General features: G+C 31.9%; 1 protein-coding gene across 1 annotated transcript in view; it reads left to right on the forward strand.

Annotated features, from left to right (window-relative positions):
- The first annotated feature begins 433 nt into the window (after positions 1-433).
- LOC143064592 (uncharacterized) overlaps positions 434-25675 on the forward strand; it is a 38661-nt gene continuing 13419 nt past the window's right edge. The window contains exons 1-16 of the mRNA XM_076237511.1: positions 434-536; positions 3998-4198; positions 5584-5658; positions 7298-7372; positions 9293-9374; positions 10437-10560; positions 12862-12934; positions 13881-14072; positions 15281-15407; positions 17080-17196; positions 17933-18042; positions 18696-18814; positions 19163-19308; positions 22046-22159; positions 24152-24243; positions 25217-25367. Coding sequence (XP_076093626.1) covers positions 5626-5658; positions 7298-7372; positions 9293-9374; positions 10437-10560; positions 12862-12934; positions 13881-14072; positions 15281-15407; positions 17080-17196; positions 17933-18042; positions 18696-18814; positions 19163-19308; positions 22046-22159; positions 24152-24243; positions 25217-25367 — 1555 coding nt within the window. The 5' untranslated portion in view covers positions 434-536; positions 3998-4198; positions 5584-5625. The remainder of the gene's footprint in view (positions 537-3997; positions 4199-5583; positions 5659-7297; positions 7373-9292; positions 9375-10436; positions 10561-12861; positions 12935-13880; positions 14073-15280; positions 15408-17079; positions 17197-17932; positions 18043-18695; positions 18815-19162; positions 19309-22045; positions 22160-24151; positions 24244-25216; positions 25368-25675) is intronic.

Consider the following 25675-nt stretch of genomic DNA (forward strand, 5'->3'; position numbering starts at 1 on the left):
GATCTGTTTATTTTTTCATAATTCAAACTTAACTAAAAATTGTGTACCAGGGTAACTATTAAACAACAACATGGAATTCAGGAGTCATAACATGACTTGCAATATTGGCTTATTCATGTCGGACAAATAATAATTTCAAGAATATTTCGTTTGTTTTTATAGTTTCTTAATTTTTTAGTCTTCGAAGAGATAATGTTTACCTCTGCTTGATACATAAGTTGTTTCACATATTATTGATTATACTAGTAAAGAAAAGTTTGAACGAGTTTTGTATATTTTGATTGCTCTTGGTTTTTTTTAAATTTTTTTTCTAAAATTTTGTTTATCTGGCAAAGAATTTTGAGTAGGAAGAAGAATTGTTTTGATTGTATTACTTTTCCGTCTGATTGTTTTTTTTTCTACAAAAAAAAACTGGAAGTGACTATTCAGGAATTGTACAACCTTTATTTAGGATATGTGTTTCATTTTCTATTTTTTTATATACAGCAGAAACCATTAATGAATTGGATAACCTTTATGGAAGACAATTACGTGAGGTAAGTTTGTAAAACATTTTTAACTAGCTATGATAAAAATATAGGGTCTAAAAATAGCAACGATTAACATCCAAACTATCTTGGCGTGGACCAGTCTCAAGTCAAATTGTGCAGTTACCAAATTAGATTTTGTAAATGCTTAAGAGTGTAAATTAAAGATGCTGCAAATGTCAGGATTCTAAAATTATCTCCCCATTACGCCATTTCATTTTTACAACCGTAAAAATAAAAGCCATTGTAGGGATGACGCGCTACCAATTTTGCTCTTGAAAACCTATAAATTAACCCACATAGCACCATTACGATCCTAATATGTCAGTTGTATTTTAAAAGACAAATGTATCTACTAGCTAATGCGCATCAGTTATTGATCTTGTCTGCATTGATTCAACTAAAAACTATTGTCTGATCGGTTGTCAGGTGGAATTTTCGGAAATTCTTAAACCTTTAAAAAAAATTCTAATTTAATATTTCGTGGAAGGGCAGACTAAAAATTTTCAGTGGTTGAAGATTATAAACCCTAGTTATCACACACAAAATATTATATTTCTTCGAAGATATGCATTTTCATCATCGAACTTAAAAGACTGTCGTCAGATACTTTTAGTAAAAAATCGGAGGTTATGCATTTCCTACATCCAATTTGATAGATACCCATGTCGTCGACTTGATATCTAATTGTTCTGCATAACTATGCAATAGATAAATTGAAAACTTATGCAAATGATGTTTGTAAAATAAAACACTTCGTAATTGAGAAGAAAATTGTCGTTTGTTTATGTTATTTATACGTGTATCTCGTTTTTTAGCTCACCTGGCCCAAAGGGCCAAGTGAGCTTTTCTCATCACTTTGCGTTCGTCGTCAGTCGTCGTCGTCGTCCGTCGTTAGGTTTTACAAAAATCTTCTCCTCTGAAACTAATAATAAAACCTAACTTAGCCATAATCATCATTGGGGTATCTTGTTTAAAAAATGTGTGGCGTGACCCGGCCAACCAACCAAGATGGCCGACATGGCTAAAAATAGAACATAGGGGTAAAATGTAGATTTTGGCTTATAACTCTGAAACCAAAGCATTTAGAGCAAATCTGACATGGGGTAAAATTGTTTATTAGGTAAATATCTATCTGCCCTGAAATTTTCAGACAAATCGGACAACATTGGTTATTGGGTTGCTGCCCCTGAATTGGTAATTTTAAGGAAATCATACCGATTTTTGGCTATCATCTTGAATATTATTATAGATAGAGATAAACTGTTAACAGCAATAATGTTCCGCAAAAAATCTACAAATAATGTTATATGACTAAAATAATCAGTTGACCTTTATAGTCATTTTTTACCAATTTAAAAAAAAAATGGAATCTTTTACAAAAATCTTCTCCTCCGAAACTACTGGGCCAAATTTAACCAAACTTAGCCACAATCAACCAACCAAGATGGCCGCAATGGCTAAAAATAGAACATAGGGGTAAAATGTAGATTTTGGCTTATAACTCTGAAACCAAAGCATTTAGATCAAATCTGACATGAGGGTAAAATTGTTTATCAGGTCGAGATCTATCTGCCCTGAAATTTTCAGATGAATTGGACAACTGGTTGTTGGGTTGCTGCCCCCAATTGGTAATTATTAAAGAAATTTTGTCGTTTTTGGTTATTATCTTGAATACTTTCATAGATAGAGATAAACTGTAAACAGCAATAATGTTCAGGAAAGTAAGATCTAAAAATAATTTTTATATGACTAAAATGGTCAGTTGACCCCTTAAGGAGTTATTGCCCTTTATAGTCATTTTTTACCAATTAAAAAAAAAATTTGAATCTTTTACAAAAATCTTCTTCTCTGAAACTACTGGGCCAAATTTAACCATACTTGGTCACAATCATCATAGGGGTATGTAGTTAAAAAATGAGTCCGGTAACCCGGCCAACAAACCAAGATGGCTGCCATGGCTAAAAATAGAACATAGGGGTAAAATGTTGATTTTGACTTATAACTCTGAAACCAAAGCACTTAGAGGAAATCTGACATGGGTAAAATTGTTTATCAGGTCAAGATCTATCTGCCCTGAAATTTTCAGATGAATTTGACAACTGATTGTTGGGTTGCTGCCCCCAATTGGTAATTATTAAAGAAATTTTGCTGTTTTTGGTTATTATCTTGAATACTATTATAGATTATTTACAAATAATTTCCTCTGTTACTAATGGGCAAAGTTCATTATAGATAGAGATAATTGTAAGTAGCAAGAATATTCAGCAAAGTAAGAACTTAAAACACATCACCATCACCAAAACACAATTTTGTCATGAATTTATCTGTGTCCATTGTTTAATATGCACATAGACCAAGGTGAATGACACAGGCTCTTGAGAGCCTCTGGTTTTATATAGACCGTTGGTTTTCCCGTTTGAATGGTTTAGCACACGTAATTTTGGGGCCCTTTATAGCTTGTCGTTCGGTGTGAGCCAAGGCTCCGTGTTGAAAGCCGTACATTGACCTATAATGTCTTACTTTTATAAATTGTTATTTGGATGGAGAATTGTCTCATTGGCAGTCATACCACATCTTCCTATATCTATATAATATGCATTATAAATTAATTGTTATATTCAATAGCTTCACGCAATATCTTAATACTCACACTAGCTTGGCGGAGGGATCAAGGAGGGGTTGTGTAGTGGGCACAATTCTCTCATTATTTGAAAAAAAAACATATCACCTTAAGCAAACAATCTTCAAACATGTGTAAGCCGAGCTATACTTGGAGTTTATTCTTCACTTTTATAAATCTTGGATCCGACCCTGAACTATAGTTTCATCAGTGTACAGCCTCGTAGGTAACTTTGGCGGATAATAAGAAAATGTTGCAGCTTATTGTACATTTCGTGCAATTTTTCACAAATCACGCGACCTATGAAGCTAGTTTGTCGGATGAAATAGTGCATGAATCTTTAAAATATCACCATCTTTATAACACATATAGCGTGTTATCGTCTCAATCTGATGCATTTATACATAAAGAAGATGATGCATTCTCGTATCGATTTATTCCATTTCCGTTATCTCTTTAATTTGATGCATTCTTATAAAACTATTCTATTCCTCAAAGGCTACTCTGAGAGAAACGTATGTTATAATATTATTTATAAGACATGTACAAAGATCTTTCATGAGTAGTTGTCTCGGAAAAAATCCCTGGAATCCTGTCATACATCAATTAATTGTATGTTTTGTTCCGTAACACAACTATTTTTACTCATGTCTGAACCTCAAATTTTTTCCGTATACTTTTTGTACATAAATGTCTAACGTGGCTAAGAAAAGAGGAAAAAATTACCTTTCATCGTATATCGCTTTGCTATTTGTTTCTGTGTTTTATGCTAGCCGTTTCCATTTGTACATGTAGCTATACTTTAATAACATATATACAATTGCATTGTAAAATACGACTACTTTAGATAAGTCAACACAGGCGATTACAGGATAGAGACGAAGGCTATATCAGCAATGGAAATGCCTTTCAAGGCAATAGAAAACTAACTGAAAACTTTCGGACACTTGACCAGAAATCAAGCCTTGAGAAAAGAAAGAACGTAGACAAGCCGAAGGGAAATGGAAAAAAAGGTCTCGAAGAGGGTTACAAATTTGATAAACCAACGGTATGTGTTTTAATCTATATTCTGAGAAATCAAATAATTAGTAGTTATCTTATAACAAATGTAATCCAAAGTAGGAGGTTGAACTGGATTCTTTCAGGTTTTATAATTGAAAGGTTATTAGTTCTTTGTACATAATATATATGTTATTTAGTAAAAGTTGTCTTATTTTTAGTAGAGGTAATAGAAATAATGGTCTGTTGAGTTGCCTATAGCGGAAAAAAATCTTCCATAAAAACAGTGCCTCATTCAACAGAGGCTAAGAACAAAACAGTCTTTTACTTTATGAAATCATATTGGAATATAATGTCTGTTCTTATGGCATTAACCTATTTAGTTTAAAGCCTCTACAAAGCGAAATGAAGAACCTTAAATAGATGCTAAAATATCAAAGTAAAAAGTGAACCTGGCAATATGATTAAATAAACATGTCAATCCTTAAAATCACACCAAACAGCGATGTTTGAAAACCTAATGAAAAAAATATGTTCAAATATATATACATTCGATAAGTTGTTAAGTCATTAATTTCGAACTACTTCAAAGCGCATCTTATAAAAAATAAAATTACAAAATAACAGAACTCCTTGCAAAATTCAAATCGGAAAATAACTGACATATTCATGACTTGGTACAGATATATTCTTATGTAGAAATTTGTGGATAAAACCTGGCTCATTAGATAGCTCAACCTTTCACTTGTATTACAGTCGCATGAAATTCCATTAAGTAGACAACAATGTGTGAAACAATTTATCAATGGATTTTAGCACTAGTATCTACCGTCTCTATAACAAAACAAAAGGGCTTGTTGCTCAATGTTCAGTTTTCTGTTCAATGCTTTTCTTTTAATCCCATTTAACAAGTGTCTTCGGACTGGAGATTGTTAGTTCCTCCAACTTAAACAAAGTTATTTATATGCATTTATATGAGAAGAAAAAAAATCATTTACTTAATACTTCCTAAGGCAGTAATCTGATAACAATAAATATCTAAACACACGATGCATTTAGAGGTGTAGAGTTGACATATATGTAACATAAAATGCAAGCATGATTTATGAATGTTGGCTGAAACTCAAAAGGTACACCGACTAAAATAACCAAATTATTTAGGGCGTTATAATAGTGATTATTCACAAAACAGCAAACCAAAAAATCATCTGAAAGAGATTTTCGTCTGATGAAGATCTAATGTCATTTTAGGGATAGAAACTTGCAGGCAAAAGTCGACAATTTTCATGTTTTATATGGACTAATACTGTGACGTATCACCGTCCAATCATTCTCAAAACAGGCTGTCGGACATTCGAACAAGTCGGCACAGCAAAACAATACTTGACGAACAATTTACACTTAAAAACATTGATTTTATATTTTTTTTCACAGGATCTTGACCCTGATTCGGATTTGGCGTTTTTATTGGATGGAATGAGTATTGATGACCACGGGAAAATATACCAGGTACAATTTACTTCATAGATAGTGTATGCATTCAGTCTAAAGTAATTTTCTTATTGTCATTAGAAAAATAATGCGTTGACCGTGATTACCGTCGACTGTATTGGATTAAATTCCACAATCTTGCCTTCTTATCCGAAGATTATGATTCATGTTCTTTTAAGATAAACAATGAGTGATTACAAATTGAAACTTACACTCACCCTTTTTTATTATTTGTTCATCTCATTGTTAAAACATCTGAGAATAATAAAAGATGTACTATTACATAATTTAAAAGGACTAGGCTTAATATATTATAAAATAAGGAGATGTTATATAATACAGTAAGGCAACTATTCACTGGATACCATTACGACAATCAAACACACGGCCTTCATCAATAACCATAACATGTGAAAGACATCGACATCATCACGTGTACGCCAATTCAAATGAGAAAACTAAAACTACTATTTAAGTGTAAACGTAAGTAGATTATTCAGATTTTTTAATCTAAAATGATGAAAAACTTCCACGGAAGAATGACAATGTGTCGCAAAAAAAAAGCAAAAAAGTCCTCGCGACCTTTAACTGTAACATAAAGGCTCTCTATATTGTAGTAGTATGTTCATTATAGATTTTAAACAATATTTGTGAAAATAGTTTTCATTTTTAAATTTCACTTTCGTTCAAGGCTAGGGGTTAAATAATAGATTTTGGTGATGTCTTAGCCAGAATTAGACAAGCGGTATTCACCAATCAGTTATTGCACCATGCATAATCAGCTGATTTTACTGATCATATTTTACATGTTCAATAACCTGGTACCTGGAAATATTTATCAATTGTAAGCACTTGAATGCTTTACGCGGGGGGTTTCGTATTGTACAATGTTTAGTTTTGTGTGTAGAGTTGTGTTGACTATTGTTATTTCTGTCTTTTTTCTTTTTTATCATGGTTTTGCCTATTTTTTTTCGGCTAGGGATTTTGTTAGAGCCCTCTTGGTTTTGTGTGTACCTCTTTTGAAATAAGGTTGTGACATTCAATTACGATATTGGGGTATTATTTAGTAAGTTTTAAAATTTGTCAATATACTTTTAATGTTTAATTGTTTTAAAATGTTTGACGATGATGACTTGATGTATATGTATTGTACAGGCTGCGAGTTATAATGTTCACAAACGTTTGTTTTAACATTTAAACATTTGGTCGTAACCGTATCCAATGAAAGTAGTATCTGAAACATTTGAGAGTTGCATTGGTGTTGAATGTGTAAAGCGCCCCAACACTGTTGTCGTTTCTAATTTCATTTTCTATATTGACTTATACATCTTAGTGTTTCAATGTTTGGGGTTTTAGGGCTTCGGACCCAGTATATTCCAAATATTAACATTGAACATTGCATTGGTGAAATATTTCTTTTTTTAAATAAAAAAGCGGTTTCTGATGACATACATTCTCTTTGGCAGAATTGATTTGTAATGATTTGTAGTTGGTTAACACGTTATCATAGAAGTCATCTTCAAAATAGTTTTGATATAAAAGTAAAAAAAGAGTTACAATAACAAAAGTGTTAAAAAAGCGCAGAAAGTACATAATGCTTTTTTACATGTCTGCGTTTTTCCTTTCTTACCATAACCATTTTATGACAATTTTTTAGCCCATTGGACGTAATATCAAGGATAAAACGAGAGCCATTGCAGACGGCTTGGATTACCATCCAGCACCTCCTTCAGTGAGTAGTTTTATATAGAGAGTTCGAGTTTATGACAACATTTTAATGTCAATTATACACATTCTGTCATAATAACAAAAATAAAAGTAATGTTTAGTGAGATGATTATAAAAGAAAAATACTTAGTTCCGAATGAAGGGCAAAACATTTGGGCTGACACTGGAATAGACGATATGAACCATAAGGTCAAATTTTCAATTTCGTATGAGGCTAACTGAAAGATATTTCAAGAACTTTTAACATGCAGAACAAGACCCGATCTCTCAACTTCCTTTCCGAATTGACTTCGTACATGTATATACATGTATAAATCAAGCACAGTTGAATGAATCTAAGTTCAACTTTGACTGTAGAAACAAAACTAAAATAGATAATTCCGACAAAATGATTCCATCACCGCCTGATAGGCAGTATATCTTGTCGTATTAGTAGGTATTGGACCCGTCAATTCAAAGTTTGTTCATCCCAGTAGGTGAAATATATTGCAATTGTTGTCAGCATCTTCTAACCGCCAATGACAAAAATGTATACCAATATAAAATAAAAATATAATCATTGTCGTCTGGTTCCAAACAAAAAGCGATTCGAGCGTCCCAAGAGTATAAAACATAATTGCTTTTTGACCTTGTTTAAATAATGAATATTTTTGCTAAAGAATAATGTTGTAATTAGAATTAACAATGCAAAATTGTAACCTAGGCTTAAAGTATCGTGTACCCATTTAACATTCAATGAAAATGAAAACGAAAAGCGGACGAAAGAGGGTATCGAAAATATGAAACTTAACGGTTAGCGTTTTGAGTCAAACATTAATGGGACGATTTTATGCTACAATAATCATATAATTTTAATAAAAACGGATTGTCCTCTACGCCACACCTTAATCCGCCACTGAACAATACCCCTTAACTGAATGTATCGTTGATCGATATTTTAGCGCTTGTTCCTAGTCCGACCTTTCTTATTCCCCTACCGACGAAGTCGAAGGGGACTTTAGGTGTGCACTTCTGTCGTCTGTCTGTCTATCCGTTCATCCGCCATTCTTGTAAATCAATTTTTCACCCTTTTTTCTTTATTTGATAATAAGTATATTGCTTTACAATAATAAGTTACAGATCAAGTCCGAATTTTTTGTCATGCTTGAAGATATTGATTTGATAATTCGAATATAATTTATCATGACATGTAACATATCAAGCTTGAAATTTGTTCTGGTCTGATGATTGTGTGCAGGGTTGTGGTCCTTGGAAAATTCACTCTAATAATTGTTTTCCGCATTTGTTTCGTCATGCTTGAAGATACTGAGTTGATAGTTTGCATATGGTTTTATCGTGATGAGTTACAGATCTAGACTAAAGTTTGTTCCGGTCTGGTGATTTTGTGCAGAGTTATGATCTTTGAACTTAGAAAATAATATATTTACAACAATGTGTGAACAAAACAAACAGACATAAAAGGTTAATATGTAATATAGGGCACAACAGTCAACATTTTGATATAATCTTAATCACTATAAATAAACCAAATATGTCAACAAAGAAATACAAAAAAGGCATATTAACAACGCACATTAACAAAAACGAAGAGAATGACACACAAAGATACCACAGCACAAAAACACGAGGACGGGATGTATAAGTATCGAGTCTCGTCAAATGGATAGTCTTAAAAATAGACTAAACAGTAAAAGATAAAAATTTCAAAGACAAATAAAAGAACACTGTAACACGTATTTAAGATTCGGGTATTCATAAACTAATCAAAGATAAAAGGATAGCAGTTTTATTCTCGGCATTACGTCTTCATCTCGTAATGAATGTAAATGAAATTATCACATGATTAAGGAACCGGTAAAAAATTAGCTTTCTATACTCGTAGATCTTGTAGTCTTAATGTTGGTATATATTTGTTTCTTTTTAGGATCCAAATAAGAGAAATTTTGACCAATCTGTACATTTTTGGCCGGACGGGATTGTTCCTTATGTGATTAATTCAGCATTTAGTAGGTTGATTTGTATTTAAGACAATTGTAAATAAATGTTTTACTAGGAGTTAAACGGTACATTTTATTATACTTTATCATATACATACATACATGTATTTTTTGTTGCCATGCCACATGAAACGAATATATCATAAAAGAATAGACATTTTTGTATAGCTTTTGAGAGTGGTCTTCAACCAAACTCAGGCAACAAGTTTCGTTTTCAAACATTCAAGTAACGTGCATTATAAGAGATAACGCAAAAGTAACATTTAGATGAACTCAGTACTGTTCCATTTTAAGTTCATTCTATTCCGTCGCGTCTGGTACGCTTGGTTTGTATTTTCCAAATAAGTTTTTAAACGTCGGTAAACACTTGTGATAGTTAACATATTCGTCATTATGAAGCATGTATGTGTAAATTTAAGGTAGCAAATCAAATGGAATGTGTGCCGATGTTTTTGATAATTTCGTTTCATATATTAACCTTCAATCAAAAACTTATAGTCCTAAAAACAGTTAGTGATTCGATCATTCGATATTCGAACAGACCCTTACAGTTCTATATCAATGACACCATAATCAATTTATTTAATTAAGGCTGCCTTTTTGTTTATCTAATTTATTATTCTTTATATCTTATTAGTTTTGTTTGTTTGGCTCTCTATTTTTTTTCTTAATATTTAAATTCATCTATTTGTTTTACTAAAAGTTTATATTACTTCAAATACAATATTCTGTGATATCATTATTACGATAATTTTTAATGATGATTCGAAAATTCGACATAATATAAGAACAAGGCCTCACAATTCTCTAGGATATCTTTATCAAAGTATAAAGTTCTGTATTAAATTTACCTAATTGATTATTCTCTGATATCTTTTTAGTTTATGTTTTTTGACTATCCATTTTTTTTTAATTTCTTTTACAAGTAAAATACTTCTAACTAAATCAATTTGAAAACGCCTTCAGCATAGCCATATAGATAAATCTAAAACCCAGTAGTATCATTATTCTTTCTCCTCCTGTCAAAGCCACCTAAAACATTAAATTATGAAGATCAATATTTATTTGCAGGTGCTAATCAAAGAACAGTTATTATTAATGCAATAGCAGATTTTAATGATAAAACATGTGTAAACTGGATACCATATGACAACAATACTCATATTCACTACGTTGAATTCGTTATTGATACAAAGTGAGTTAATATAGGAACATCATTCAATGTGTCAAAGATACTAATGATAACAAGAATCAAAAACAATACCGCACAGTAAAACAGACTACATCAACAACCAAAACTGGACTCCTCTAAAACCTACCCCGAGGAACGCAAATGCCAGAAAGTCAACATGTAGTTGGGTTAAACTAGTTGTACATGCGTCCAAACCTTGCACTTTGTCGTATGTTATTTACCTTAAATACACAATAAAATATTTCGCAGTCAGGCTATAAATTAGACGACCGCTACCTGTAACATTGGATAAAAAGCGGTACCGAATTTTTAAAAGAGTACCACAATGTGTTCGCCAGTTCGGGAAGCTAAACACGCTAAATCTAAAAATATTCCCGATTTTCTATTTTTTAATTCTAACTTATATCAGATCAAGTTAATATTTGTTGAATTTGGAGGTATAATTTTTCATTAAATTGACGGCATTCCTATATGAACGAGCTATGTGGCACTTCTAGCAGACCTCTTCTTATTTTCATATGAATAGGAGTATCTTCAGAAACTTGTAAAAACAAGAAAATCAAAGAAGCCAGGTCATTTAATTTCAGATTCAGATATAATGATGATGTTCTTTTCATTAACAATCCAAACTTTTCAGATTGGTTTCCATTGATATCTCCCTCAGAACTTTGAATTAAAGAAACAACAGACACGGCTCCCTCTGCCTCATTTTTAGACCTATACCTCGAATTTGACAGACGCGGTTATCTCAGTACCAGAATCTATGACAAACAAGACGATTTTATTTTTGTAATTATCAATTTTCCACATCTTAGTATCAATGTACCAACATATGGTATATACATTTCCCAACTTATTCGGTATTCAAGAGTTGCAGCTCCTACTCAGACTTTGTAAAAAGCCACCAGTGTCTGAACAGAAAGTTTTACGAAACAGGGACATTTCAATGAACGTCTCGTAATTTTTCTAAAAATAAGTTCATCGGAAGGTGCCAAGACCTTGTTGATAAATATTCCGTACGAATTCTAAAAGAATACACGATGTTCTTGAAGTATAGATTTTAGGTACTGAAACTGTTAATCATCTTATTAACGTGTTATACTTGTATTTTATTTGTCTTTATGAATATAACTTTTACTGTTTAGTCTGTGTTTATTGACACCCATTTGACGTGGATCGGTACCTGTACATCCTGTACCTTTGTTATTGTTCTATGATAACCCTCGTATTCTTATCTTTCATTTTTGTTTATGTGCTTTGAATATATGCCTTTAGGTGTTTTCTAAGTACATATGACGTGGCTCTGTACTTATACATCCTGTTATTGTGCTTTTGCAAAACATTTTAATATTTTGTCTTTCCTTTGTGCTGATGTGCTTTGTCTATATGTCTTTTAATGTTACTTTGATACATATATGACGTGGCTCTGTTTTTATACATCCTGTCATTGTGGTATCGTACTATGGTAAATTCGTGTATTCTTGTCTTTAATATTTGCTAATATACCAGGTTTATATGCCATTTTGTGCTTCTTTGTTAAATTTTTTATTTTTATTTTTATTTTTATTTATACCTCAATGACTGCTGTACCTCTATTTTTGACATTTTGACATGTTATGTCTATTTGTTTTGTTCACAAATCGTTGTTAATATAATGTAATTTGATGCGACTATCATACATGTGAGGGGTTAAGTTAGTTTTAAAATCAGGTTTAATCCGTTTTCTATATAAGACAAATACCTGTACCAAGTCAGGACTATGACAGTTGTTATCCATTCATTTGATGTTTCTGAGCTTTTGATTTTGCCATTTGATTAGGCTTTTTCTTTTTGAATTTTGCTCGGAGTTCAGTATTTTTGTGATTTTACTTTTTAAAGTGGTCAAATCGTAAAAATATTCCAGATTTGAACCTATGAACAATGTTTACAACATGAAGATGCTACCAAATTGGTGGTTTGGGATGAAAGACGAAAAATTTTAGTTGCTACTTATAAACAATAAGGTAACAGATTCAAACATTTGATTTTCAGTCAGATCTCATAAGAACTCACGGAGTTTTTTTTATCGTGCAGAACTGTTGACATATCCCTACACGAGGCATCAGATTAAACGTTCCCATTCTAAACGGACTGCAAGAACACTGTACTATACCACAGTTACTCATGAGCTAAATGTGATAACTCAAGCGTATCTAATCAATAGTGTACACTAGTACAGCTCCTTATGAAATGCCTGTTAAAGGTTTTTGTACAGATTTACAGCCATACATATTATTTAAACATTTGTTTTCTTACTACTTGTAGAAATTGCTATTCGTATGTTGGAAAAATTTCAAGAAGTCCACAACTGATAGGTTTGACAAATGGCTGTGTAAACGTATGTACTGGGTATTTTTGTTTTTTGTTTCTTTTATTATTAGCCTAATGATAATTTTATTGTTTTAACATTCATGATACTTATAGATTATCGTTGATCATCTCAACGAGATTGGTTTTCTCGCTTGAGCCGGTACGGCGAGAGTGAGAAAAATCAATCGAGTTGAGATGATCAATTATAATCTGTTTATCACTATGTGACCTTTGTAGAAGTTGCTAATTTCATTGACAACGGGCACGTGTGCCCTTAGTTTCTAGCGATAATTTTTGTTCATATATTAGAGAAAGGCATAAGATACCACAGGGACATTCAACTATATCAATATGTCCTCTTTAAAACATTGTATCTAGTTTACAATTTCAAATCAAACAGAAAAAAATCATTATTGAAATCATACTGGATTTATTTAAACAAAAGACAAGGTTGCAATGTGTATTAGAGAAAAGGGAAATACTGTCTTTAGAAAAAAACGCAACCACAATTTTATTTTTGTTAGGTTCGTGTTTATTGTTTGAGGGGGGAAGGGGGGTGTAACCCTTCAATTATAGATTTTGATCCAAATGTAACCATAGTTGAAAAAAGTGTATTTTTGTGATAATAACGTAGGGAATGTATAATTCAGCTTATTCAATTTATTTACAGTGAAAAAAGTTAGCATCTACAGATCTAACGTCAGTCAGTTTAATAACACTATAAGCACCAAGAGATTTCATATATTTGATAAGCAAATTACTTGATTTTAAGCAGATTTGTTAGGACAAGTCATAAGAGGTCTGGTCAACCTGACCTGGCCTGTCCATGGTAAAACTTACAATGTCGTTATCAAAATAACAACTGATAACATTCAAATAAACAAATAAAAATCAACAAAACAAGCCCTGACACTATGAATAATATAATGTTCTTATTTCCTATTATATTTCAATTTTTATTGTTACTTTTACAGACAGGAACAATTATTCATGAAATGTTACATGCCATTGGTTCTTGGCATGAACAGTCTCGACAGGACCGAAATAACTATATGACTGTTGACATGGATAATATACAAGATGGAAGGGGAGCTAACTTCTTTATAAGACAAACAAGTATTGATTCTCCATTTGACCCAGCATCCAATGTAATGTACGGTATATATGTAAGTCTTATTTAGAATCAACATGTGTTTGTATTGTATGTTCGGGTGTCTGTTTCATTGTTTTATAACAAACATTTCCATTTATAAATGCATTATCAGATATACATACATATATATTAATTTTGTAATATACCTTTATGTGAAGCTTATCGTTTGTTCCGATTTCACAAACAGTAATATGGTATTGGTTTTGGTAAGCTTTATACGGACAATTTGGTTACTAACTTATCACATTTTATTGTGATAGTCTTGTGTTTGTGTAACATATATTGAATTAATAAAAAGACTATCTGGCTGATACGAGGGCTGGTGTTCATGATTTTTTCATCAGAAGTAAAGTCTGTTTTTATCCTCTTACATCCCAGATGTTAAATTTGCAAAACTTAATGGATTTGAAATTGAACTTTAAAATATTCTGCATTAACAGTAAAAGATGGCATTCAAAAAATCATTATGATAGGTATATCCATTTAGCTGTTTTGTTTAGAAATATTATGAGTATATGTATTTCTCCAGCGGTGTTGGAATCTCATATATCAAAATAAATTTCAAATTTAGAGTACTAACGAAAATAGAGAATTTGCTTCATTTCTCGAGCTTTTCTTCGATACTGACACACATTTGGACAAAAAAGAACCTATGACAAATGTGATGATATAAATTTCCAATAAACACCAACTTCTCAAAAGTAAACCTCTCCCAGGTTTATGACGCTCGCATATTGTGCATGATTTCTTTTTATACAAATATCTGTAGGCAACAGAAAAAAATCGTTTAATATGTAATTTAACATGCCATTTTAACTGAGTGTGGGGATTGCAGATACTGTATGCATAGCAGGGAACGAATACAGTGTCAACTTAACAAGTCTCGCCCTTTCAGTTTATGAGATTCCCTCTGGTTAAAGTTTTAGCGCAGATTTGTCTTATTCATGGATTTCCGAGATGTGAACATTGGTAGACTACTGTTGCCTAAAAATATTGCATACACGTTGCTCTTTGTAATGCTCTATTATATTTGTTTTTCTTTCCTATTCATTAAACAACGGTGCTAAGTTAATAATTCCGGCGTTTTTGATTGCCTTTATAAATTTACCCTTTTTCGTATTAAAGGCAGCAATATGTTGTGTAATGAACTGAATAGACTGTGCTTTTATTTTTTTTATAGGCAGAGTATTCTTTGTAGTTATTTTTCACTCTCCTTTGTAGGCGTTCACAAAAAATGGAGATAAAACAGAAATCTTCCATGACTGGAGACAAGAGTTTCTTGCAGGAACTGGTAAAACTCTAAGTTTCTATGATGTTGCTGATGTTACTGCGGCTTATGGATGTACTGGTAAGCATATCGTAATTAATTCTGTTAAATTGTTGAAATATAGAACCTATATGTTTGCATTTGTCATTGTGAATTAATTGTTTTGTATGAGTCGCTCTACGTAGCAACATTCCATCAAAGTATATATCTCCCAGTTGATAGTTCTGGTGCTAATATGACCTATCATAGTTTCCTCGATAGAAGGTTGACCCAAGAGTTCCAAAGGGTGAAGTTGAAATCTTCCCTTCGTACATGTTAAGGCCACCAGCACGAATTGGTTCACCGTTATGAAATAACCGTTTCACAGATGCTATCGGATATGGTCCTTTCCACGAATATGACCTACCATATGAAAATAATTACCGCGTTTGTAAAAATATGATCAACACGACGGTTCCACATAATGAGCAGGATCTGCTTACCTTTCGATCCATGAATTTGACTGTCCCTCTGGTATCTTTCGCCCCCTCTTTTACAATAAACTCTATTTGCAATTTAAGTATGCGATAAAAGATTAAAGTAAACGAGATGTAGATGAGTGAATGAAACAAATTCAAATTTTTAATTTTAAATCTGGCTCGGTCAATACATTTTCTTAGTGAAGTTATTTGAATGTTTCAAACATTTAATGATCAGAAAATTTACCGAAACATTTTTCCTTATAAAAAAGGAATATTTTTTCTGTGTTTCGCTTTTAACATGTTAACGAACATTAAAACCACAAAATCATATCTGAGTAATGAACATATCTTTGAATTTAATACGCAGAATACGATTATCAAAAGATTTAAAAAAAATCTTATTTATTGCACTTGTCAACGTTATCTATAACTATCTAACTAGTAATACATAATTCTTGACGTATTTCATAGACACTTTGTTATTGTTAAGTGTTTATATTTAGATATTTTTATCTAAAGGTTGTCCATGTTGTCGTTCTTTCCATATAATTCATAGTTTTTCAATTTTTCAATCGCCTACTCGCCCGAAATTGAATTGTTTCTTACTAATTTCTTTAAATAGACCTAACTATAATTTAGGCTTTGTTGCTAACAGGAACTTCTTTTTCTCTCCACGAACAATGTTTAATAACATAATAATCTTATATGTTTTATCAAACATTTGCATACACCAAAATTGTGCAACACATCGTAATATGTAAATGAACATAACCTATATGATCGATCCATATTCCAATATGACAATTAATGGTAAACTGTACGTTGTAGTTTCTAAGAGCACATTCAATGATTTGATAGTTGAACAATTTCTTTATATAATAAGCCGGAACCCTGCCTTTTAAATCGCCAAAGCAATTCAAATGCATACATAACCAATAAATCTTAATCCAAAATGACAATAACCCGTTTTACATCTTATCTAACTAGTTGTGAATATAGTTAATTATATTAAACGCAGGAGGAATTCCTAAAATCAACGAAAAAATAAATATCTATCTCCAATTGAAAATAAAATTTCCGAACAATTTCCTTTTGTGTTATGTGTTAAAGTGATACAATTGTCATGTAGCTGTTCGAGATTTATTACGGGTATTATTTCATAAAATTTCAAAAAATTATCAGATTTTCGCATTTTTTATAATAGTTATTTTTTATATAAAAAAAGACCATGAGGTCTCTTTTTCTGTTTTCAAGTAACCCCAATAAGATATTTATCTGTACTCCTATTTTAGATTCGTGTGTCTCACCACCTACCTGTCAGCATGGAGGATTTGTTGATAAAACTTGTTCATGTTCTTGTCCTGAAGTTTTAATGGGTACTGTTTGTCAACAACTTGTTCCAAGTACCGGTATGTAATAAAATCTGAGTATAAAGTGTATAAAACTAAACGTTTTGCCATGATTTGTTTTTACATTTTAACATGTATACTAGAGTATACATGTTTTGACTCTTTCGTGGTAGAAGCTATCTGAATGAAGGGAAATAAAAAGTACAGTGTAGTTGATTCACGGTCAGTACTGCCTGATGGATTTGGAATTTTTATATTCTTAGTGAATCGTTATATATCAAAGCGGGGATTTAGAAAAATATATTTATTATATATCAAGTCAGTTGCCAGGTACTGACTTATGAGCTGATGATGCACTCGAAGACTGACAGTCTACCATCAGTGGTATCAACCAAATTAATAAGTCAATTTAGAGGTTTGAATTACATTGAGATATCATTGTTTTGGTGTCGTATAAAATATTTCTCACATTGAAAGTCATTATTTGTTTTAGTGCAAAAAAATCTGGTTTATTATCCGCAAAGCACACGCACTACATGCCAATATGTAACACACGTTTAAATGTTTTCAGGTATGAATCAAACTTTGAAAAACAAAAACATTCTAAGAACTTTGACCATAGTGAAAATATTGCTTGAGTAATTAAAGGTTTACCGAATTGACGTACACATTAAAGATAAAAAATGAATAATAAAATGATATAGAAATTGTTGTTGTATATTAATGTGGAAATATGATAAAAATGGTGGAAATTTTGAATTAAAGAAACGGTATAAAGTACTGATATTAATTTTAGCCAATTGTGGAGGTATTATAAACATAGCAGGTGGTCAAACATATGTCCTGAAGTCACCAAATTACCCATCGAATTATGACACCGGTTTGGAATGTGTATGGTTAATACAGGTATCTATTATTAATAATAAACTTCTTATTAAAATCATTACAGTAGTATTTAAAAAATTCAAAGTGTTGTAAACATGATTTATAATTATGACCATATCAATGGTCATTCATGTCAACACAGGAGTGCTAACTACTGGTCTGGTAATACCCTCGGGAATAAAAACTCCAACAGCAATGGCATCGACCAAGTGGTTTGAATAAAATCATCATAAAGAACTTTAATAAAACAAATGATAGGCAGTGGCATTGTATTAATATTTGGATACAGTATTAAATATATGTTAAAGTGGTATGTGTGTACATATTACTGTGGTTTTGGAACTCTTGATTATCACCTTTGATAAAGAAATTTGATCTACTAAAGTTAGTTTCATCAGAAGTTTGTAAGATTTAGCTCATTTTGTATGTAAAATACGAATGACAAGTTTTCGGCTGCTCGAGTGTGAGCCAAGGCTCCGTGTTGAAGGCCGTACTTTGACCTATAGTTATCAACTTCTTATACATTGTGATCTAGATGGAGAGATGTCGTATTGGAACGCATATCACATCTTCCAAATTATACTCAATATGTAGACGAAATACACGTCTTGTTTTTAGCAAATTATAATCCAAATAATTTCTTTAATGAGATATTTAAAGTCTTTATTTTATAGGGAGATCCTGGCAACCATATAAGAGCAACTGTTACCGATATGAATATAAGCAATAACGGCAATGCGTGCTATCACTGGATAGAAATAGTTTATGACCTCCTTGCCAACAAAGGGCCAGAGTACGTTATGTAATCTATATGTATGAAACAAAGTCGTATACGAAAATTGCTTATGTAATTAAGTTAACAATGGAATCATAAAGATATTCAAACTTACAAATATTCATAGATAATCTTACAAAGAAGGATAACACAGTCGAAGTCAAATATTTATCGTTTAGAAATTTTCAAAAATGCTAAATGCGTTCAAAGTTGTGTAGTTGTGACCTACAAACTTTCATAATCATTGCAGTTATTAAAACTTCTGCTGTTGATTGCCTGATAGCTTTGTTTGAAAAATATTTGTTTAACAAATGATGCTACAATTTTCTAAAACTTAATGAGCATATAAATAGTGATTATTTTTAGGCGATGCGGTACTTCGGACCATGAAGTCTGGGATACATCGTCTGACGAAGAAATGAATACAATGATCATCAAATTTGACAGCTTTGTAGGAAGTGATAAGGCGACTGCACGGGGATTCAGTATTACATTAGAATCAATTGGAACAGGTCGGTTAAAAGTATATATAAGTATCATGTAATGTCTTAGTAACTGAATGCTGTCTAGTTGTATACTATTTTAAAGAAGGCTATTCGTTTCCTTATATGATTGTTTGAAATAAATATTTACATAAATTTGTATCATAGTATATAAGGATTAATTAAAAGCCATAGCCAGTATTCAATAGGTATTATTTTTACTGGTATTGTGTACGTTGATGAGCTGAACAGGTTGATGAAAACCCGCCAAAGGGGAACTATTCCCTAAATGAGAAACAATTCATCATTTGATAGTACTATAAAAACATAAATTTCTTAAAATGGGTTTTTTTGCTTAAAATGGTACGAATTTATATAAAATGGAATACCTTTTTTCATAGAACTATATCTTTATTGTGGGTTTTGCAAAAGTTAGTGTCAATTTTGGAAGTTTTCATATGCTTATAATTTCTTAGTAAATCTGTCTCATTTTTCATGAGGATGTGCCATTTTAAAGAAAAAAAGACTAAGTTACGAAAATTTAGATGTTTAGCATTACCAAATGATGCATTAATGGATTGATTGTTACTCATTTTTGGAATAATTCCTCATTTGGCAATTTGTCTCAAAGCTGCAAAATAGACTGCAAATGTATTAAGCTTGAAACTTTTGAGAATATTTACTTAATAGTTCATCTTAATTGTATTGACATTCTTTGTTGTTGGAAAGAGTGATGATCATTTTACCTTTTATAAACTCAAAAATGAGACTGACGTAAAAAGGGAGATTAAAGAAAAAGGGAATTTGTAGATTCTAGCAGCGCTAAATCGTTAACGAAGCAATGATCTTTAATACTAGTTAAAGCTTAGTGAAAAATTATACCTCGATCAAGCGAAGCTATACTTATATATATGTTGCTCATTTATTTTAGAGGTATTAAGGCCTGGTTTTGAACTAAGAAAATATAACGTTTGACAACTATCTCAAATTTGCACATAATGTTTAAAAATGTATAGGGTCAAGAAGTATAAATGGAAAACATAAAAAAAATTATATGATGACATCATACTTCCGTCATAATATGTATTGTTTTCACAAAAACGACGAAAAATACAGAATTTATCCGTCGTCGTTTCCATACACCTTATCGCTATATGTCCGCTATTTCTGGATATCACATAGGTTCCCGTAAAATTTTGACGTCATAAAACAAAATATCTGACACCACAAAAGTGATTGTTGTATGTGTCAAAAGTTCAGGCGGCCGGGTCAGCCGGGATTAGCGATAAGGTGTATTGTTGAAACATCGTGGGCAGGTAAGAAACAACAAAATAATTTAACAGAAGTTTTATTATAACTATTGGCATAATCTCACTAAATTTTAATTTGTTTCTCGGGTGCACACATACCAATCTATGATTTACTAAAAAATTGATGAAAAACAAGGAAAATCAAGACATTTTTTAAAATATGAAAATTTTGTCATGCTGTTTTGCCATGGTAACTCATTCAATGTGAAATTTGTTTTTATTTTCTGAATGCCTTGTACCTTAATTTAGTTTGGACAAATCTAAGAATATGTATGATAACTTTAAAATGTGCAGTTATATTTGGGCATAATAAAGGCCTTGAATTCACAACCGTGATAAAAATAATTCTAAAACGCGCAGGAATATAAAGTGATACATTTACATATATTTCGATGATCCTTTACAATAATATTTGAAATGTTATTATTTTATATAAAAAATAAACCATGTTCCAATGCTAATTGTTAATGTCACCTGATACAGATATGACCCAAAAGTTTACTATGCTAAGCTTTCAATTCTTTTGTGTTTTGATAAATGTTACGCTTAAAATTTGCATCGGTATTGTTGTTTATCATCTTCACGGTAGGTGCATCTCTTTCCTAACACCTACAATCCAATTAATATGTAATTATAAACCAGGTTTAACCAACAATTTTCTTGTACCAAGTAAGGAATATGTCCGTTGTTCTCGATTCGTTCTGTTCGTTGATAAAGTCGAGCGTTTGGTTTTGTCAGAATTTTTCGGCCTCCCCAATTTTTAATCAACCTCGGAATTCGGTATTGTATTTATACTTGTTTGTGTATAAAAAGGTGCTAAAATATCAGATTAAATATTCATCAAATTCTTATTCTTCACAACTAGATTTTAAAATTTGATTTCATGATATTATTCCAATAAAAGAATGTCAATCATGAGTAAATTTGACAATTTAATGCTTCTGAGTTTGTTTTGACTTCAAAACAATTGCATATGCACAAAATAATGACAAAAAAGCCATATTTTAGTTACACACATAGATCAAATTTGATGCCTAGTTTTAAAATATACGAATCTGATAATCTCAATTGACTTCAAATATTCGCATCCGTAAACTCTTGCAAAAGTCAGGTATCCTTTGGGAAGTATCGGATTTACTTTAAAAGTAGTTTAATATCACATGTAATGTATAAGTGTGCTGATTTTAGATCTTTCATTTCCATTTGGTTGACACGTGTTGAATTGGATTATAGATGAAAAGTCTAACACCATATCATTCAGTGCGTATAAACCAGTTTATTTTTAAGTGTATTTGTTTTTATTTACAGTCGGTGTTTATCAACAATAAGAAATACAACGACGTATGATTGTGATATTATTGCCAATGGCATGATAATCTAACAAAATCTAGCAGTCATGTTTTTTAACATTCATTACAGTGATGACAGATATTTATAAATGTTATTGTTCTTTATAGGATGCGAGAATAATCCGTGTGTCCATGGCTCATGTTACAGTCCAATGAATTCAGACAGCTATACCTGTACATGCAACCAGGGATTTTTTGGAACCAACTGTGACGTACCTTCAGGTATAAAAAAACTCACATACTACTGTATTTTATACAAAGTTATTAGAAATATAATATCGTATCATTGCAATTATACATATTGATTTCCTGGCAAATGAAAGCGATATTTCACATATCAAATATGACATCATTGTTGTTTTCTTAAAAGCGTTCAGATCTTATACGAACCACTTTTTTCTGCCTAGTAAAACCAAAACCCTTATACTATTCCAAGAGATACCACCTTTTTGTAAATGCGGTTAAATAGGTTATTACGTTTTGATTTAGGTATTGATGTACATTGATTTCATATTCTTTCATTGTTAATGTATGGACAATATAACGCATACAACACTGTAAGAAAATTTGTTGATATGTCTCCCCATACATTTATTAAACTCAAAAGAAGCGGAAAATAGACATCCCATTAATTTTGTGCGTCCGAAACTCTTTATGTAAAAACCTTCAACGCTATGACCTCTATGACCAAAAGACGGAGGATACTAATGCTATATTGAAGACTCTTGAAACAAGAAACTAGCAGTGATTAAGCAAAAAAAAAAGACGACCGACGACAGACAAGTACACAAAACTCAACATAGAAAACTTATGACTCAGCAACACGAAATCATTAAAAACTGGTCGATTTTAGGGGCCTTTTGTGAAAGGGCTAAGCACATCCTGCTCCACGCGTGGCACACACATGTTGCTCATGGTAAGTATATTAAAGACTCTTTCCGTGATGTCAAAATCTAGAGTTAAAGGAAGGAATAGGAAAATATCTTAGGCTCACCATCAGCAAAGACCTCATCTAGACAAATCACATCAACTAGACCACAGGGAAAGTCTACAAAGCACTTGGCTTCTTACAGAGAAATCTGGTTAACGTACTCCGTCAAGAAAAGCAACAGCTTACTTCATCTGATTTAGACCAAACTCTAGATTATGCTTCCCCGTTATGTGATTCTCACAACATTACTAGCATATGCAACATAGATCAGGTACAAAGACAAGCAGCTCGATTTGTTTATAGTGACTATAATGCCCTAGCCAGTCATAAATCGATTAAGAGAAAATAAATCTGGGTTACAGACTACAGACGAGGAAACACATCAACTAGAAGAGGAAAACAAAGGAATAATAGGCAAATAATAGAAAACAAACGCCAACATACATAGAAACAAACTATTTGATAACGACTGCCATTTGCCTGACTTGGTACAGGACATTTTAAGGGAAAATGGTGGGTTCAACCTGGTATAATTGCTAGTAAAACCTCCCGCTTTACGACAATGTTATAAAGTAAAACAAACGCAAAAATATTCATCACAGAGCTATGCACAAACAAATGATACAACATGCAAACTGCAAAACAACAACGAAAAACACTTCAGGATAACCAGTGTATATAGTTGTAATTAATTTATATTTTTTTTGTAAATACCAACCAGTTTCCTTGGACTTTTACTTTTGGCCAGAACAGTGGCCTCCTGTCTGTTTTAGAAGCGCCCGGTCAATACAATCAGTTGCAGAGTTTTGTTCGTAAGCGAAAGAAGAACAAGAATAAGCTTTGTCATAGTTTCAAGGGCAATTACTTCCAGTTTAGTCGTAGGTGCATAGGTCAATACTTCCGGTTTTGAAGTGAAGCTGATTTTCACGCTGAGTATGGATCGTGAGTTTGAATTCCCCTGACCGGTGCTGATGACCAGTGTTGCTTGCGATTCAGATGTTTTTTTTAAATTTGACATACCAAACATTACTCAGTTTCGTGTTTATGATATTCCTACTCCATTGCTTGTCTATTGTTTATTGGGACATATCAGATATACTATTGAACATGTTCAACCTTCACATTATTGCAATTCTTCGATTTCAAAATAAGACGTTTTTGTCAAGTTTGATTTATTTAAAATGCAACAGCTGCATGGTTTAAAAAAAATACACAATTATGTCATATTCTAAAAAGACATTTCATCTTTAGGGCTTGACACATAGTTTTATTTTGTTTTACAGTGTATTCAATATTCGAGTGTACTGCAGAGATCGACCGAACCTGTGTTTTCGTTCAATCCACTGATGATACATTTAACTGGGGGAAACGATCAGTGAGTAAAAATATCAGTATTGTTTATAAATGTTGTTCAGTTATAGGAATTAAAGTCTTTGCCGTTTAAAAATCAATCGAACCTTACATCAAGAATTACAAAAATAAAGATGGGCAACACTTTTATCTGATGATATAATGTAGCTAAACATTGTAAATTAGCGCAGCGAACAGCACATGGTTTAGAGACCATGACTTTGAACAGTCAAAAACTGTTGAGCGGTTAAATCAAGACCCATATTTCCATATCGAGACCAGCTATATGGGACTAGCTGAAACACAATATATAATATATTAAAATGATAACCCTTACTTGATCAAGGAAATAAAATAACATCATTTGAAAACCAGGGTCAAAATATGTTTCGTACTTATCGAAGCTAGATAAGGCAGTTACAGTTTTTGGTTTACTACTATTGCTCAGAAACGTAAATGACAGAATCTGACACAACACTACATACAGCTAACATAAAGAAGTCTTTACAGTTATAACATTTTTTTGTTTTCTGTTGGTGTCAACAAATTGATTCACAATTTAAATTTATTTTTTACCATACTTTTAAGTTGTACAAACGTTTCAGAGAAAACGATAATCAATGCAAGGAAAATATCAACAATTCCTGCAAATTTTAAGCTTGTATCTATGATGAGTTTACATATCAACATAAACAATGTTATACAGTCAAAATCGATGCTACTGTCCATAGTGTTATCGAATGCATGGTTCAGTGACAATTTTCAATTCATTCATTCTGTAAATGTTACTTTTGTTTTTGAAAATAATCTTTGTTGCTGTTTATGCACAATGAAAGAACTCCAGATGCAAGTTTTACTTATAGGTACCTACCTTTATGAAACAGATATTTCGAGTAATTTAGCGAAATGTGGAGTTCGAATTCACTATGCTGAAAGTAATTTTAATCTTTTCACGAGCGTGGTTGTTCCCTAGTCTAAAACACTCCACTTTTCTTCAGGGTCCAACTAAATATCATACATATAGTGGAATAACGGGCGTGACTGGTCCTGGTGGTGCAAAAGAAGGATTTGTATATTTATATACAAGGACTTATCCAGAAAGGAGACCGGGCGATGATGCAGTTATGTCTACTGAGATATCTTTTCCAAGTGAGAGCTCTTAATACTTTGATTTTTTTCTTTACTCAATTGTTAGTTGACAGGTAGAATACTTTTTTATTTACCTATGTCAACTTATAATAAAATTGTTTTCTCTCAATGTATACTATATGGTAATGACACTCAAATTCTGATAATAAGATTGGTTGCGTAGACAGACAGTTCATTCTCCAATAAATCCACAACGCTTGGAAGTTCAAATTGTATCTACTAACAAGACTAAGGACAAACAAACCGATAAAATATTAAAAATGATGATGTTGACTTTTAAAATGGAAAATAACACATAACCAAAGCCA

This window comes from Mytilus galloprovincialis, chromosome 2 (genome assembly GCF_965363235.1).
Source record: "Mytilus galloprovincialis chromosome 2, xbMytGall1.hap1.1, whole genome shotgun sequence".
NCBI lineage: Eukaryota > Metazoa > Mollusca > Bivalvia > Mytilida > Mytilidae > Mytilus > Mytilus galloprovincialis.